This window comes from Amphiprion ocellaris, chromosome 4 (assembly GCF_022539595.1).
Source record: "Amphiprion ocellaris isolate individual 3 ecotype Okinawa chromosome 4, ASM2253959v1, whole genome shotgun sequence".
Classification (NCBI taxonomy): domain Eukaryota; kingdom Metazoa; phylum Chordata; class Actinopteri; family Pomacentridae; genus Amphiprion; species Amphiprion ocellaris.
In genome coordinates, this window is record NC_072769.1 from 27981220 (window position 1) to 27997669 (window position 16450).

The window sequence follows — 16450 nt, forward strand, 5'->3', positions numbered from 1 at the left end:
CTCTACCCCGAGTTGGAGAGAGAGTCTCAAGACAGTTTTATATGTGTGTGTGTGTGTGTGTGTGTGTGTGTGTGTGTGTGTGCGTGCGTGCGTGCGTGCGTGCGTGCACACGCGTTCTATCTCTTGTCTGTCTCCCGGTACCAACATGTCTTATTACACATCCATGTGACAGTGGGATGTGACTTTTCATCGCTTTCTCTCCGATTAAAAGAAGAGGAAGGAGGAAGAATGTGATGGAGAAATAAAGAGCAGAGACTCAATTACCACCTTTTCCTCCTTCCCTTCAAAGAGGAGATCAAAGCTGCTTCCCCTTCCCTTGCCTCCTCACCCTCCTTCCTTCCACACCAACCCCTATCAGAACTAGCTCGTTAATTTGTACTCGCTACTCCTCCCTTATTGGAAATCTACATATTCATCGTTCGTGGAGTCTATACATGGGGAAACCCAGTGATGTTCGTACAGTTGCACACACACACACACACACACACACACACGTTGCAACAACAGTCCATGAAATACTTTTTAGTGGCCTATTCTACAGTTTTTGTACTATTTTTCCGAGCAAATTTTGTACTTTTCAAACTGATAACGGTGTGTCCTGTTTTTTCTGAGAGACCATTCAAGCCATAAATCATACTCGCGTACACACAATCACAATCTTGCCCGTACACCGCCATACTCTCCCACTCACCTTTTAAACCATAAATCATTCTTCACATGCTGTACGCTATCATTGTAAGTCACACACACCACCATACTATCTCCAATACATCATTATACCCGGTACTGGTAGGATGTGTCAGACACAAACAATTAGATTGTTTAGATTGTTCAGAAAGACTTACAGTGTTTGTGTGTGTGTAAGATTGAAAATATGTTTGCGATTAGAGATAACAGCAGATTAGAAGTAGCAGAAAAAATCTAGGAGTTTTTCCTCAAGCTCTTATTCATTCCCGTCTCTTCTCAATCGCACACTCTCATACACTCACTGTTATTATTGTTTCATATTACCATTGTTTCATATCAAGAATATTTGTGTTTGTAAAGCTGGGGAGGCACTGTATATTTGCCTGGTTCTTGTAAATTAGATATGATTTAATCACGCTTTCTGCTCAGTCAAAACATATGGGAACCCTGAATTCTACCCTCACTGACTGGACAGTTCGCCAAAGAGACAGACAACAATGCGTGCTCACACTCACACCTACAGCCAATTTAGAATTACCAATTAAAGCAGCATGCATATCTGCCGGAGCACCCACGCAGGCACAGGGAGAACATACCATTCCAGTTCTTTTCTTCAAACAAGATGCTTGTTTGTTCCAGAAATCAGGAGACAAAACACATTTACACTTGTTAATAGCTGGAAAAGTGTAGACAACACGGTCTGTCTATTATTACTTAGCTACTTAGCCAGAACATGAGAAACACTACTCCGTTATAATCAAAGTGAGCCCACAAATTTTAATGGATCTTTAGACAGCACCCATGTATGAAATTTGATTGTAGAACTGCTCAAACTGCAAGACGGTCAACGAAGCACCTTAATGCCTCAGAGCCAGACAGCTGGAAATTTAGCTTAGTTAATGACCAGTTTGAACTTACAATGAAGGTATATTCATCCTGGCTTCCCTCTACTGTTGATGGCGCCTGTATAATTGTGTGCGTTGGAAGTACCATGTTGAGCACAGGGTGGCATGATTGTGCATGTGTAAAAGAGTACAGCAGTGTGTGGGAGAATCAGAATCCCTGTTCGAGATTATGCTGCTGTGTGAGAGAGAGAGCATGATTTATGAGCTAAACTGCCTCTCATATTACCTCTCTGTGTTGTAGATCCTGAGTCGGAGCTGGTGGCTGCCGCAATAGTGATCGGACCCAAAGACACAACGGTGGTGACGGGGAGTGAGGCTACGCTGGAGTGCGTTGCTAATGCCAGGTAAATTTCTTCTATGTATGTGCAGAAACACACTCACACAAGGGTGAACAATTCCTTTCTTGCTAGACAGTGCTGTTTTCTTTCAGGGCAATTAGAGGAAACCACATAAACTCGTTGCTCAGCAAGTCTTTGCCCGTAGTATTAGACACACTGGAACACACACACACACACACATTACACACACACTTCGTCGTGCTTACATCACTTCAGAGGACATTGCATTGACTGAAGTTAATTTCCTGGAGCATTACCCAAACCGTAGCCACAACCACTACTGCCCTCACTCCCATCCTAACCTTAAACCAACTTCATATTATAATTTAGTGATACTTTCCTCATGAATATTTACTTTTTGTCCCCACAGTGTGACTGTGTAAAGAGATTATCTTGTTATAATGCAATGTTCTGCAGGGAAATCTTGAGATCTGGTTACTTTGACCGTGCAACCCCCTAAACATGGTGCCAGAACCACCACCAACATCTCCAAGACACGCTGCCTCTCACTACCAGACACCTCAGGATACATTTAGAGTCCTGTCTCCTCAAAGCTAAAGCTGTTTTGGTTGAGGCAGGTGGTTTTAATATTGTGGTTGATCAGTGTGTGCATTACAGTGAGTAATGCAAATAAGCACGCGCGCACACACACACACACACACACACACACACACACACACACACACACACACACACACACACACACACACAACGACTAGATTTTCCAACAAGACAATGCCCCTTACCACACAGCAAGGTCAGTTAAAGCCTGGATGGAGAACCAGAACATTGGAACCATGCCTTGGCTGCTCAATCACCAGATCTAAATCCAGTTCACAACCTGTGAAAAATCATCAACATAAAATGGAGAATCACAAATCCAAAAACAAAGCAAATCAGTTAGAATTTGTGCAACAGGAATGGGCTGCTGTGACAGCAGGACAATGTCAGAAGCTGGTGGAGAGCAGCCAAGATGCATGGCTGCAGTCATCAAAAACAACCATTTACGCAAGCAAATACTAACTCCTGTGTGGATCATGTGACTAAAACAGACAGAAAAGAAAACATGGAATGCCTAAAAACACAGTTTTTGGCAGTACAATGTCATGTATGCCACTGATGTAAGAACTTAAGTGATTTTGGTTATTATCAAGAAAACCATGGAAAATGGCTAGATGAGCTCTGAAATTAAACTTTTATGAGCTATTTTTGTTGTTATCATTATATTTGTCCAAATAAATGTACCTTTAGTGGTACAAGGCATTAAAATGAAGAAGAAATTGAAGAAAACTAGGGAGGTCTAATAATTTTTTCCATGACTGTATGCTAGTATATACAAGGTGAAGGAGGTGCTGTCCAGTCTGATTGACTTCTTCAGTGCGACAGCAACCTCCTTTGGTTCAATACATGCCAAACCTCTAATGATTTCATACTTGTCCCTGTCCAGCCTCCCTCTGTGTCTCATATGAGCACAAAAGCAAGCAACCACTCATTTATATGTGCTTTATGTCAAACAATGCAGTGTGTTTGCACGTGACCTGGTTGTGTTCATGTATTAACTTTAACATGCTCTCCTTTGAGGTACTGTGACTGCATCTAGTTGTGTCAGTTTCATATCTAACTGAGCACCCTAGTTGTTTTCCAATAAAGTAGTAATCTTATTAGGTTGGTTGTAGTAGAATCTCCTTATTACCTTTGTCACAGCACGAGTCTGAACTGCATATCATCACATTAATGGATAGGCATGCAGAAGCGAGGTTCCTGAAGCAATTTAGGGAAGACTGTTTCCACCTTTCAGCACCAAGGTTGGTCCAAAAACACAGAGCAAAATCCATTTTTACTTTGTTCTAAAATTTCACATCAGTTACAAATTGAAATGTTCATTAAAAAAATTTACTTTACTACATCTTTACCAGCTCAGATTAATGAGACTCACCAATAAATGTAATCTGGGTTTGTTTTGACGAAAGGTTGACAGGAATGGAAGTTTACCTTGTTGCTTCCAGCTGTTTATAGGACTATTTCCAGAATGTTTTACATACAGGCATGAGTACGATATATATTTAGCTATGTGTAACCTCTACCATACTCGCCAATGTCCACTGTTTACATTCAAGTTTTTTTTTATTCTGATGCCAGAGTTTGGGAAAAACATCTCAGAGAACTACTAGTTGCTTTCTAGAATAAACAGGGAAGGGACTGTTCGAATTCAGCTGTTTGGTAGATGTGCTCAGAGGCATGTTTTTTTGCAAGGCTCCAGCAGCAGTTGACAAAAACAAACACTAACACTGGTACTGCTTCAATCAGGATTTTCAGTGTGAGTTGTCTCGACTCAACAGGTGAAACTTTGGTCTCCGCGTACTCAACATTCTGTAATGAGTTTCACGAACATTTAGTTCCTCACCTGCACTTGACCAGTGGGTGCTCAAGGTATGAAAAAAACAAGTGACTATAGCTCAGAATTTGAATAAACCGACAGTATGTGTTTTAAAACCATCGTCACCATACAAACTATTAGAAACATGTTCTTATTTTAATTTAACGCCAACTACTTTGGTCTTTTGACCTCCTCTTAATCTTGAGAGGAATTAGCTCGAAGTCTCCTGTATTTTTATTTATTTTTTTAGCAATTGTGATTCTGCTATGAGATACACACCCACTAAAATGTATAAAATTCTCACTCCAGATAGATAATTCTGTGCCTGGCAAAAAACTGAAAGAGAGAAACTATACTAAGTTTGGCAGAAATGGGAATTTAATCAGTAGAATCAAATGCAGCAATGAACTCTAAAAGCATCTGCTCTCCACATCCATTAATCATCAATGAGTTATATGCACCAGTGCAGTCCTGGTAGAGTGCTGAAATAATCAGAATCCTGATTGAAAACAAGTAGTGCCGGTGGTGTCTAATATTAAGGACTTCAAAATCTACTTTTCACTCTACATTGTGGACAGCATCCTCAGAGTAAGCAAATGTTAAATATTTGACATTTTCACCAAGTACTAAGTTTAGTGACTTTTTTTTTAGTGATTTTTTTGTCTGACGGTATATTAGATACAGTTAGGCTGAATATGAAATGGAGCCTCGACACTAACGACTTTAGGTTTTATATGACTTCTGACATGTAATTTCACTAACCTAACCTTTTCACTAATCTGAGCGATTTACATCTAAAAGGACCTATTGTATGACAGAAACTACATCGATGAGGCAGAGCATTATGTGACCACTGACAGGTGAAGTGAATAACACTGATTATCTCTTCATCATGGCTCCTGTTAGTGGGTTGGATATATTAGGCAGCAAGTGAACATTTTGCCCTCCAGATTGATGTTAGAAAAATGGGCAAGCGTAAGGATTTGAGCACGGTGACAAGGACCAAACTATGATGGCGAGACAACAGGATCAGAACATTCTCCAAAACTACAGCTCTTATCGGTTGTTCCCGGTCTGCAGTGGTCAGTATCTATCCAAATTGGTCCAAAGAATAGTGATGAACCTGCGACAGGGTCATGGGTAGCCAAAGCTCATTGATGCACATAGGGAACGAAGGCTGGACTGTGTGAACGGATCCAACAGACCAGCTACTGTTGCTCAGATTGCTAAAGAAGTTAATGCTGGTTCTGATAGAAAGGTGTCAGAATACACAGAGCATCACAGTGTGGTGCGTATGGGGCTGCATAGCTGCAGACCAGTCAGAGAGCTTATGCTGCCCCTGTGCACCGCCGAAAACACTAACAGTGGACATCAGACCTGGACCACGGAGCAATGGAAGAAGGTGGCCTGGTCTGACGAATCACGTTTTCTGTTATATCACGTGAATGGCCGGGTGCCTTGCTTGCCTGGGGAACACATGGCAACAGGATGCATTATGGTACGAAGGCAAGCTGGCGGAGGCAGTGTGATGCTTTGGGCAATGTTGTGCTGGGAAACCTTGGGTCCTGCCATCCATGTGGATATTACTTTGACATGTACCACCTGCCTAAGCATTGTTTCAGACCATGTACACCCTTTCATGAACGGGTATTCCCTGATGGCTGTATCCTCTTTGAGCAGGACAATGCGCCGTGCCACGAAACAAAAAGGGTTCAGTAATGGTTTGACGAGCACCACAACCAGTTTGAGGTGTTGACTTGGCCTCCAAATTCCTCAGATCTCAATCCAATGGAGTATCTGTGGGATGTGCTGGACAAACAAGACCTATCCATGGAGGCCCCACCTCACAACTTCTAGGACTTAAAGGATCTGCTGCTAACATCTTGATGCCTGATACTACAGCACACCTTCAGGGGTCTAGTGGAGTCTCGACGGGTCACTGCTGTTTAGGCAGCAAAAGGAGGACCAATACAATATTAGGCAGGTGGTCATAATGTTATGCCTGATTAGTGTATATCACATAGTAGGCTTGAAATTCAAATTTTCAACTACTTCTGTATGGCCTTCCATCACCCTGTCCATCTGAACATGGTTGACTTACCAGCTTGTCTTTCTCTTCCACATGTCTTAGAATTACAGTTCTTGTAATACAGTGCTTTGAAGTCACCACTCCTCCTACTGTAATAGTATAATATACATATTATATAAAAATAATGTAGTAAAGGTAATAGACAGCTGCTTTGTCTTGATTGTTTAATTAGGTTTTGTAATGTTGTTTTCGATAATGAATATTCATATTTGTATCACTACAATTTGATTTCTGTTCATAGCTTTTCTGTTAGCAGACAAATCCGCTGACTGAACTACGACTTTTAGCAGTCCTTGACAAAAAACATCTGGATGACAGTTCCAGCTGCTGATTACATAGTTAGCTTTTGTCCTCGTCAGCTGCAAACCTTAATGCAGGCAGGAATTAAATTTTTGCATGAAAATGCACCAAAACTAACAGAGCAGCCCTATAATAAATAGCTACAGCGCTGTGTTAATGGCATCTTACACAAATACACACACAGACTCACAAAAGAATGGTGTTTTGATGTTGTTTATCCAAAACAAAATTTCATTTCACACGAAAACCCATTTCCTTTCCCAACATTTAGAGTAACTGACTAAACCTCCTTCATGCTGAGTAGAGCTGACTGCTCAGATATACAGACTGTCATCATTCATTTCCTGCCTCATTGACAAATAAACTGATGGATTTAATATGTTATAATTGCCTTCTGTCCTCGTTTTTCCTTTTTTTTCTCCCAATTTTCCTCATTCTTACTACTCTTTCTCTCCTCTCCTTTCAGACCAGTGGATGGCCTTGTCATGTCGTGGAGACGTGAAGGGCGTCGGCTGTCCAGTGGGCGTCGCCTCGTTATTCCTGCCGCCACCTCTTCTGACGCTGGGTTATATGTTTGTGAAGCGTCGCTAGGCAACAGCACTGTCAAACCTGTCGAAGCGAGGGCACATCTCACTGTAATGGGTAAGAAAAAAAGCTGTCACTCCATCGAACACACACAGTCGGGTTTCCATCACTTCACATGACATTATATTGATTTAAATTAATTTCCCAGTGACGTATCATAACCCGAACCATCACTACTTCTTACCTAACCTCAACCCAAGTCGAACCTTAAATCAAGTCTGCGTACTAAAATCGAATGATTTACATTCAGGGATTTTTTGTCTCCTAAAGGGAAACAGATCCCCACACTATTGTAATACATTTATGTCCTCACAACATGAGTAATACTTGTTGTCGCACACAGCCTAATGTAATTATACATGATTCTCCTGGTTAGACCCACTAATGCTTTCAACATGTGATTAATTTCTGTTTTACTGTCGCACTTGTCTTCCTTGTACATTTTTTGCTCTAGGCAATGTTTCATCATGTTTATTCCTCCATTTATTCTTACTTTTCTCCTGGAAGCGTGACTGTAAACACCCCAGGCAGTGACTGTCAACTACAGGACTACTGGAGCTAAATCTGCTGTTCAAGCTCACAAATACCATGTCCATTGTAGTCACAAACAGCTGCTGCGTTAATGTACACGCAAACACATGCATGTTTGCTCGTGGGATACATGCATGCGTGTACCACCAACACACAGACCTGTTTGCCTGTGAGCTAAATTAGTTTTGTTCCCTGGAGTCGGCAGTCAATAAGAGAACACTGAAAGCACTCAAACAAAAGCTCTCTCTCGTCACAATCCACTCCTGTCCTTGATTTGTGTGCGTAAATAGAAAACAATGTACACGCAAGCAAGGAGCATGTGATCGCTGAAGCGAAACTTTTCTTCCCCAGTTTGTCAGCGTCTTTTTGATCTGCTGTGATTGTCGGAGCGAAGGAGCACCTAAGCAGAGAGAGTGAACTACCCACGCCTACAGAATACTCACTAGTCAGAAAAGACCTGCCTGAATATTTATACCCTACTCATTCTCTTCTCTCTGTGCCCCCTCACTATCTACCACCAATTTTTGTACTCACTGCCTGCCTCTTTCTTTACCCCGCAATCTGGCTTTCTGCGTTATCTTCCTTCATTAGGCCAGCAGGACTGTTAAGGTTTTGTCCAGCAGGGACAAAGTCTGAACGCATTCATATGTATCAGAGTAGAGACTGATGAATACATTGGTGCTGATCCTCTTTTTCTGCTATGGGCTCAACAGACCTTCATGCAATAAAAGGGATTCCTAAACAGAATAGTGTATGTCTCTGTGTGAAAGGAGACAGCCTCAAAGGTATTCATTATTCAATTTCATTTCTTTTCTGCCCCGATCCACTAATCGGAATATGCATGACACTGCATCCTGGTGTTGTGTACTGTACAGGCGACTGCTGGTGCAAATAACAATATATCTGTTGTTGTTCTCCATCTTTGTTTTGCAGGCAGGCAGCAGGGAATCTACAAAAAAAACCCAATGCCCAAAGCCAGCCACCCAAACACACGTTGTTTTGTTGTGTTTCGTCATCTAGGTTCTTGCACTCACCTGGCTGAAAAGGGATTAATGCGTTTGCGTTATCAGTGTCATACCACATGGCTGTTACTCACCTCTTGTTTCCTTGTTCTCTCCTCACTGTGTGCCTTGCTTGCTCTCTTGTCAAAAATCATGCCAAATTGCGCCGTGTACAATAAAGATAGGAGATGCATGTGTGTGTGGGTTTAAAAGTTACCAGTAAAGAAACTTAGAAGTAGCGTAGTCAAGTAGAATGAACCAAGCGCCAACATGGGACTTTACAGTGTAGCTGTCCGTACACACATACGGCTCGATCAGACTTGCAGTTTGTCTTCTCTTTTTTATTTGCCTCTTCAGTTTACTCCAGCAACGCGTGAAGGAATGAAAATAACAAAACAACAACAACAACAACAAAAAAATCACTGGGAGAAGGTGATTGTTCTTTCAAGTACAACAGCCTTAAAATGACAGCAGTGTCAAAAGTTTGTGTTGCTGCTGTACAAGTATGGAGCCCCAGAAAAAAATGTAAGAAAAAAATCCTTCTCTTTGTTCACTTAGAATTGCATCTTTGCAGTAGACAAAATAAACGTCCATTATTTTGCTCATACACTGGGCACTTTATTTTCATTAAAGTTGTTTTTCAGTGGGCAGGTGCCACTACTGTGTGGAGACACTTTTCCAGAGATGCCAGACTGAAAATGAATTAGACTTCCTGCCTCCCTTTCGTACTCTCTAGATTTGCTGTGTCAACATCTCTGACTAAATATCAACAAATGCTTTTTGAAAGAAATGGAGCATATGCAGCAGCAGGTCATATTTTTTTAATATGAAGCATTACAATAACACACCAGAAGGCATATATTCACATTCAAATCAGGAGAGTTTTTTTTTTCCTCATAGCTGCTGTCACCATTTAGAGCAACACTGGTGAAGATGTTTAGAAGGAGCTGTTATTGGCACAGAAATGGAGTAGCTTAAAAAATAGGATTGTTTCCCTTGGGATACTCAGAGAATGTGTTTTTCTGTGACTGTGTGGAAGTCATTTCACCGGGCGTGTACACAGAAATTCTGCCTCGCAATGACACTCAGGGCCATGAGGGGAAACCATTTTTATTCTGCTGTGCCGATTTCTCCACTCCAAGTCTCTATTGAAGAATAAATACTTGGAGAGGGCAAACTACCAAATCTTCTTTAAAGTTTTTCTTTTCAGCTGTTTGAAGCCTGAGGTTTTTTTTACTCCATTTGCGAGATTATTATTAGTAGTACTTTAACCCCTAGCTGTTCGTATTTGTAATTCATTCTTACATGTTGTTTCAAGTGGTCTTAAATGCTTTAATTTTTCTCTCTGCAGAACCACCCACTCTGACTGCTCAGCCCAAAAGGAAGACCTTTGCTGATCTCGACAGGAATGTAGATATCCCCTGCCTAGCTACAGGTACATTATCTGGATGTGTGTCTATCAGCATATGCATGCATAAGGTCTCAATATGCTTAAAGCTAATTAGGTTATATATCATGTGGTTCCCTCATATTTAAAGGTAAAAGTTTTTATTCATGTTTGAAGCAGCCACATTGGAACCAGGGGAAAAAGTCTGCTGTCAGGTTTATCTTTCTAATGTTAGGGAAAGTGTCCATGTTTGCCTGAGGTGGTAAGGTATCATTAGGAGCTAAATGCAGCAAAGTGCAATCAATGCAGATTCAGTGAATACATCATGGCACATGACGAGCTGAGTGAACAGATGAAGATGGCAGAAATGCACTGTACAGCATTTTTTAAGTTAATACATGAAAAATGGCAAAATTCCATCACCAAAAGGTCAACTTTGCTACAATCCGCTCTATATTTGGATGAAACTTGACCAGGGATAGATAAAGATATAGTGATTTGTAGAGATCGACATTAGGGTACATACATTAGGACGCTCTCTCCTTAAAATCATATATGGTGTTTCCCTCGGTTTTGCCAAAAAGTCACAAGAAGTTTAGAGAAAAATTCTAACATTGCTGCCTCCATTCACACCTCGCCAACCCTGCCATACTGCTGCGTGAAGACGGTGTGATTGTCTATTTCAGAGTTTTTCCTTTGCTGATAATGAGTCTTTGGGGTGGTGACTGCACACGACAATAAACATCATCAGTCCACTATTTAGCACCTGCCGATACTGACTCCCAATTCAATTCCATTTTTCTCAATTATACACACTTCAAGTACATTAAAGTTATTAAAATCAATCCACTATGTATGCTTGGCAACTGAACTCCCCTGCTACACATTAAGAAACTACATTTCTGCATCCAGGATCTTCCTTAATGTTATGTTGGTGATCTGGAACCTTGTTGTTAAGTTCTTTTGGGGCACTGCCTGAAATGTAGCATGGAGAAGGGAGGGTGTACCGAGGCAAGACAAGCTCTGAAAGGTGGTGGAAGTCTGAATTCTCTCCAAGCATGTTGGAGAATGTATTGTAGATTAAGTAAAGTACCTGATTGTACCACCAGGTGGAGTCTCTTACTGTTTAATGCTGTATTAACCTAAGGAGGCGTCACTTGGATTATGTGCAGTTCAATCAGAGAGCGTTGTGAGGGTTTAGCTGGTAGCGGACCACCATGACAAAGACTTCAATTGTCACACTAAATGACCTCTGGCCAGAGCGCATGCGTTTAGGACACACCAAGATAAATTGAAGAAAAGAAGAAGAAAAGATATTATAACAGATATTAACAGATGGAATATAATTCCCTACCTAAACATGAGTTTACGTATTGATTCAATAAAAATGAATGTCATGCAAAGACTTTTATATTTATTCCAATCAGTACCCATAGAAGGTTCAGAACAGTTTTGTTTTTTTTTTCTTTTCAGACTGGGATAAAGTTATCTTGAGATTTATATGGGCAGGGAAAAAAACGAGTAAAATTCACAATCCTACAACTACCTAAGGAAAAAGGGGGACTAGCTCTTCCATATCTTAAAGACTACTACAAAGCATCCCAGATTACACCACTAGTTGGCTGGTATAAAGCAAGCTACAGATCCAGATGGAAAGAGATTGAAAGCTCCGTGGGAAGTGGAATACCAGTTAGCACATTCATTGGAGACCCCTCGTTATCCAGTCACCTTTCAGACCCCAACAATCCCTGGATAATTAGCTTCTTAAGGATATGGAACGAAATAATGAAACGATACCACCTAAGAACTAGAGCTGTAATCTTTAGATGGTTCGCATACGACCCAGCCTTTATACCCAGTAAGTTTGACATCAGGTTTAGAAATTGGTCTAAGTATGGTCTTACCACATATTTTACACTCCTAGATCAAGGCAGCATTTTGAGCTTCCAGGACCTCAAGGACAATTTTAATCTGCGCCAACAAGACCACTTCAGATATCTACAAATTCGGGATTTTATCTACAAAAAATCCCAAAAGATAAAAACAGGAATAGATTTCTTAGAGATAGTCCTAAAAGCCTATAAAGATGGACCTTATCAAAAAGTAATATCTAAATTATACTTGGCTCTTCAAAATTTAAAAGAACATGATACACTAAATATTAAAACAAGATGGGAAGCAGAGGGTACTATTACAATAACACTGGAAGAGTGGGACAGAATCTGTAGACAACAATGGTTAATGACGAGTTCTCCCACCTAGAGAGAATTCAGCTGGAAAAATGTAACTTGCTTCTTCTGCACTCCAGGACAGACAATTAAATATTCCAATCAGACTGTTTGCTGGAGATTGTGTGGAGAAACTGTGGCAAATCACTTCCATATTTTTTGGAACTGTCCCTCTGTAGGTCCATTTTGGCAAAATGTTCACGGGGTCCTGGAGGCAGTTTTTAAGAGGAAATTTCCTTTTGACTTTAAGATGATGTACCTATGCGATTTAGAACATATTAATTGTGCCAAGTGTGATAAATACCTGTTAAGGGTGCTGTTCGTGGTATGTAAAAAGACTTTGACTAGAAAATGGCTTAAGAAAGATATGCCAACTATAAATGAGTGGATTGACCTGGTTTACAATATATACACAATGGAAAGAATAACATTTAAATTAAGAGGAACATTGGACAGGATGGCTTGCCCATGTGATAACTTTTAGGCCTGATGTCATATAGCATTAGTAATGTTTAAAAGTACATTTTCAGATCCGATCAAGAATTGGTGTGTAAGAGCAATGATGCTATTAGCCCATTTTTCATTACTGTTATTATTTTTTTGTTATTATTTTATATATATACAGGTGAACTTATACATATGTGTATAGCTTTGTAATGAGATGAATCGTCCACTTGCTGAGTGTTATTGTTGTTGTCCTAATAGGTTTCTGTCCTTAAAAATAAACCCAATAAAAAATAAATTAAAAAAAAAGAAAAATGACTGGTGTGACCAAAACCCCATGCTTGTCTGTTTCAGAACATTAGAAAATTGGTGAATGCAGTTTTCCATTTCTAGTGTTGAAAAGGTGTTGAGGAAGGGTGTTTCACATGCCACTCAACAGTTCAACAGCCACTCAGTTCTATAGCATGCTGAATCTTAGCTAGCTTTTACCTCCAAATAGGTCATAGAGCTAACATGAGGACGCATCAGCTCCACAACCTTCCAATGCTGAGCCTCTTTCTAGCAGCTGGTGGTCCTACTGTTTTCTACTGTTTCACTCTCTGCTGTTCGGCTCGTGTCAAGGTGACTGTCCAAGTCACGTAATGCTGGAATCTGGCATAATTCATTATACGGGTGCATTAGTTTGAAGACTTCATTAACAGCGACTCTGTACTTTTGGCAGCACGAGCGCATTGATATGCTGGGTCCAAGCCTGAAAATTGCACTTGTTCGTGACTCTTGTCTTTAAATGGATTACATGAAAACACTTATATGAGCAGGGCTGGACACAGCTGTAAAAACTGCAACACACTCCTCTCTCTGTCCCTTCTCACATGCACTGAGTGAGTTTATGTTCCTCCTCAGTAATCTGATACAGTGGCAGTGTAATTAAATAGCAGAGGCCTGAGGGGATGGAGAGAGGGATGGAGGCAAGGAGGGAAGACAGAGTCTAGAGTGGCAGAGTGAGCGAAACAAGGAAGGGGTGAAAAATGCTTCACGCATGTCTGTGGAAGCCTGACATTAACGGATTTAGAAAATGCGTGGAATTCGTCTCTCAAACAGCCACAAACACTCACAGGTGTGAAGGGCTGAGACAGAGTAATTGCATGAGGTCCCCGCCTGTCACATCTGGCATGTCCGTCAGACAGGTGGCAGCTGATGCTGTAGATAATCGGTGTGCTGCTCTTGCCCACATCTTTTATTCAGACTTTTTTCTGGCCCCTTCAGCCACCCTTACCCTACCACCCACACCCTCCAATCAATATATTATTAGCAGCCATTATGCCCGCATGCATATTTATAGAGACAGATTGGATAACAGAGCAAAAAGATTGGCAAAAAAAGAGTGTGTGTGGCTGATTCTGTAGGCGTTGGAGCAGTTTGCTCAGTGTTGAGGTCAGCTAGCTTGTTATTAAGAAAACTAAAAAAAAATGTTCTTTGTCTGTGTCCGTTTCTTCTTGTATACATGCACATATGTAGGCGTGCCCCAGCCCAGGGTAGAGTGGTACAAGGATGCAGTGCCTCTTTCCAAACTGGCCAACCCTCGCTACAAGGTCACCGCGGCGACCGGGCTGACTGTTCGCCGGGTGCAGCCTGGAGATGGAGGAATATTCCAGTGCTTTGCTCGCAACGCCGCCGGAGAGACTCAAGCACACACACAACTCCTCGTCTCCAGTGAGTTTGTCTGACACATATACACCAGAACACAAGCTTGTATATAAACATCTACATAAACTTGGGTTCTTAGTAGTGCTGGGCGATATGACGATACATATCGTGAGAACGATAGAGAAGTGTCTATCGTGCCATTTCTCTTCTATCGTTTCTATCGTTTCTAACCTAATTTTATCAATTATTACAGCAAATTTATCATTAAATAGCCTGCGACGATTGTATTAGTGTTTTCTTGTCACTATGCATACTCTAAGTTTATATACGTGAAAAAAAAGTAGAATAAAAAAGAGATTTTTCGCAAAGAAACTCCGTCTTGTGGTTTCTGCGACATGACGCTGCTTTACGTTCTTTGATTCTCATTCTCTTTCATGCAAAGCAGGATATTGTCTGGGTGACCCCAAACTTTTGAACCTTAGTGTATGTAGAGTGTATATCTCACCCCTTTAATTTATAGTTGTGTTTTCTTGCTTTTCTTACTGTGACTTGACATTGCAAATTTCCCCTTGTGGGACTAATAAAGGACATTCTCTTCTATTCTACATAAACTCGCTTGTGCTCTCAAATTCTGCTAGTTTTGGTGGATTACTCACTCTTTCTTTGCCACTGTTGTCTTTCCGTTTTACATGTGTCTGACTTTACTCTCAGACTGAACTCCTATATCATTGTCACTTTCTTTGCATTGGTTAATAGATGCTGCAATTATTTGTTGGAACTGCGCATAACAATCATCTTTGTTTCTATTTTTGGTCTACATGGTACAAACATCCAGAAACGAGCAAATTATCACAGTTAAGATGTATTGAATTATTGGAATTTTTTCAAGAACAAGTCAAAGATAGTATCAAGTGTGTTGTTCTTACCATTCGACTTCACCCTCTGCATTAGGCCTTAACATGTGTGTAGAATTTAGCATTAAGCGTTAAATTTCATTTTGAAAACACAAGTTCTGTGTGCTAATTTGCGTTTCAAAGTGAGTTTGAGTTGCAGGAAAATGATTTGTGCCCCATGTTTGTGTTTTGATGAACCAATCACAGCGCCACCTGACAAAAATAAATCATTTTATTTTTTAGTTCAGTTATCAGTCAGTGTCAGTCGAACACTCTACTTTGGTGTGATAACTCGAAGTGCGTGTCAGTCGAGTGGAATTCTTTTCTAATTACAGCATTTGATTATAATTAGCAGTCCCTCTGTAGCTTTCACACTTCCGCCTTCAAGTAGCAGCATGTGGTGAATAAAGCTCACCAGCATTTCTATATATTTTTCTTGTTTTTGTTTGCCATTTAGCTTTAGTGTTGCTCTTCTCTTCACCCATCAGTCTGCTCTTACTAGCTATCTGTCTGTCTTGTTTCCTCTCATGCTGTCCTCCTGTGTTTCAGGTATGGCCCCCACGTTTACATCCCCACCCTCTGACCAAACAGTAACTGATGGCAACATGGCCCTGTTTACCTGCCAGACTAGTGGAGCTCCAAAGCCTGCCATCACCTGGAGGAAAGGTACCAATCCACACAGTCTGAGCACACACACACCGACGCGCCGACATAATGTGTTTGTAGTTAAAATGCACTCGACAATTTAATTACTTTCCTTCACCTCAAGGCTAATTTGTTATTTTCTCTGCTTCCGTAGGGTCACGGGTCTTAGCCAGCGGCTCTGTCCAGGTTTCCAGGTTCACGTTGCTGCAGTCAGGTGGTCTGCAGATTCAACCAGTCAGCTTTCAGGATTCAGGAGAATACACCTGCATCGCCTCCAACTCAGAGGGAGCCATCAACGCCACCGCTATGCTCACCGTCTGGAGTAAGACACACTGACAGGCGCACTGTGGAAACAAAATCACGTTAAACTGCTCGATACACAGACGCTAAAGA

The 16450-nt window shown here is 41.0% G+C and overlaps 1 protein-coding gene across 4 annotated transcripts in view; it reads left to right on the forward strand.

Annotated features, from left to right (window-relative positions):
* Window positions 1-16450, forward strand: part of sdk1b (sidekick cell adhesion molecule 1b) — a 296949-nt gene that overhangs the window by 187222 nt on the left and 93277 nt on the right. For all 4 annotated transcript variants that reach the window (XM_055009968.1, XM_055009969.1, XM_035943818.2 and 1 more), the window contains 6 exons: window positions 1834-1936; window positions 7163-7338; window positions 10165-10248; window positions 14391-14585; window positions 15962-16078; window positions 16212-16379. In XM_055009968.1, the coding sequence (XP_054865943.1) occupies window positions 1834-1936; window positions 7163-7338; window positions 10165-10248; window positions 14391-14585; window positions 15962-16078; window positions 16212-16379 (843 nt within the window). The remainder of the gene's footprint in view (window positions 1-1833; window positions 1937-7162; window positions 7339-10164; window positions 10249-14390; window positions 14586-15961; window positions 16079-16211; window positions 16380-16450) is intronic.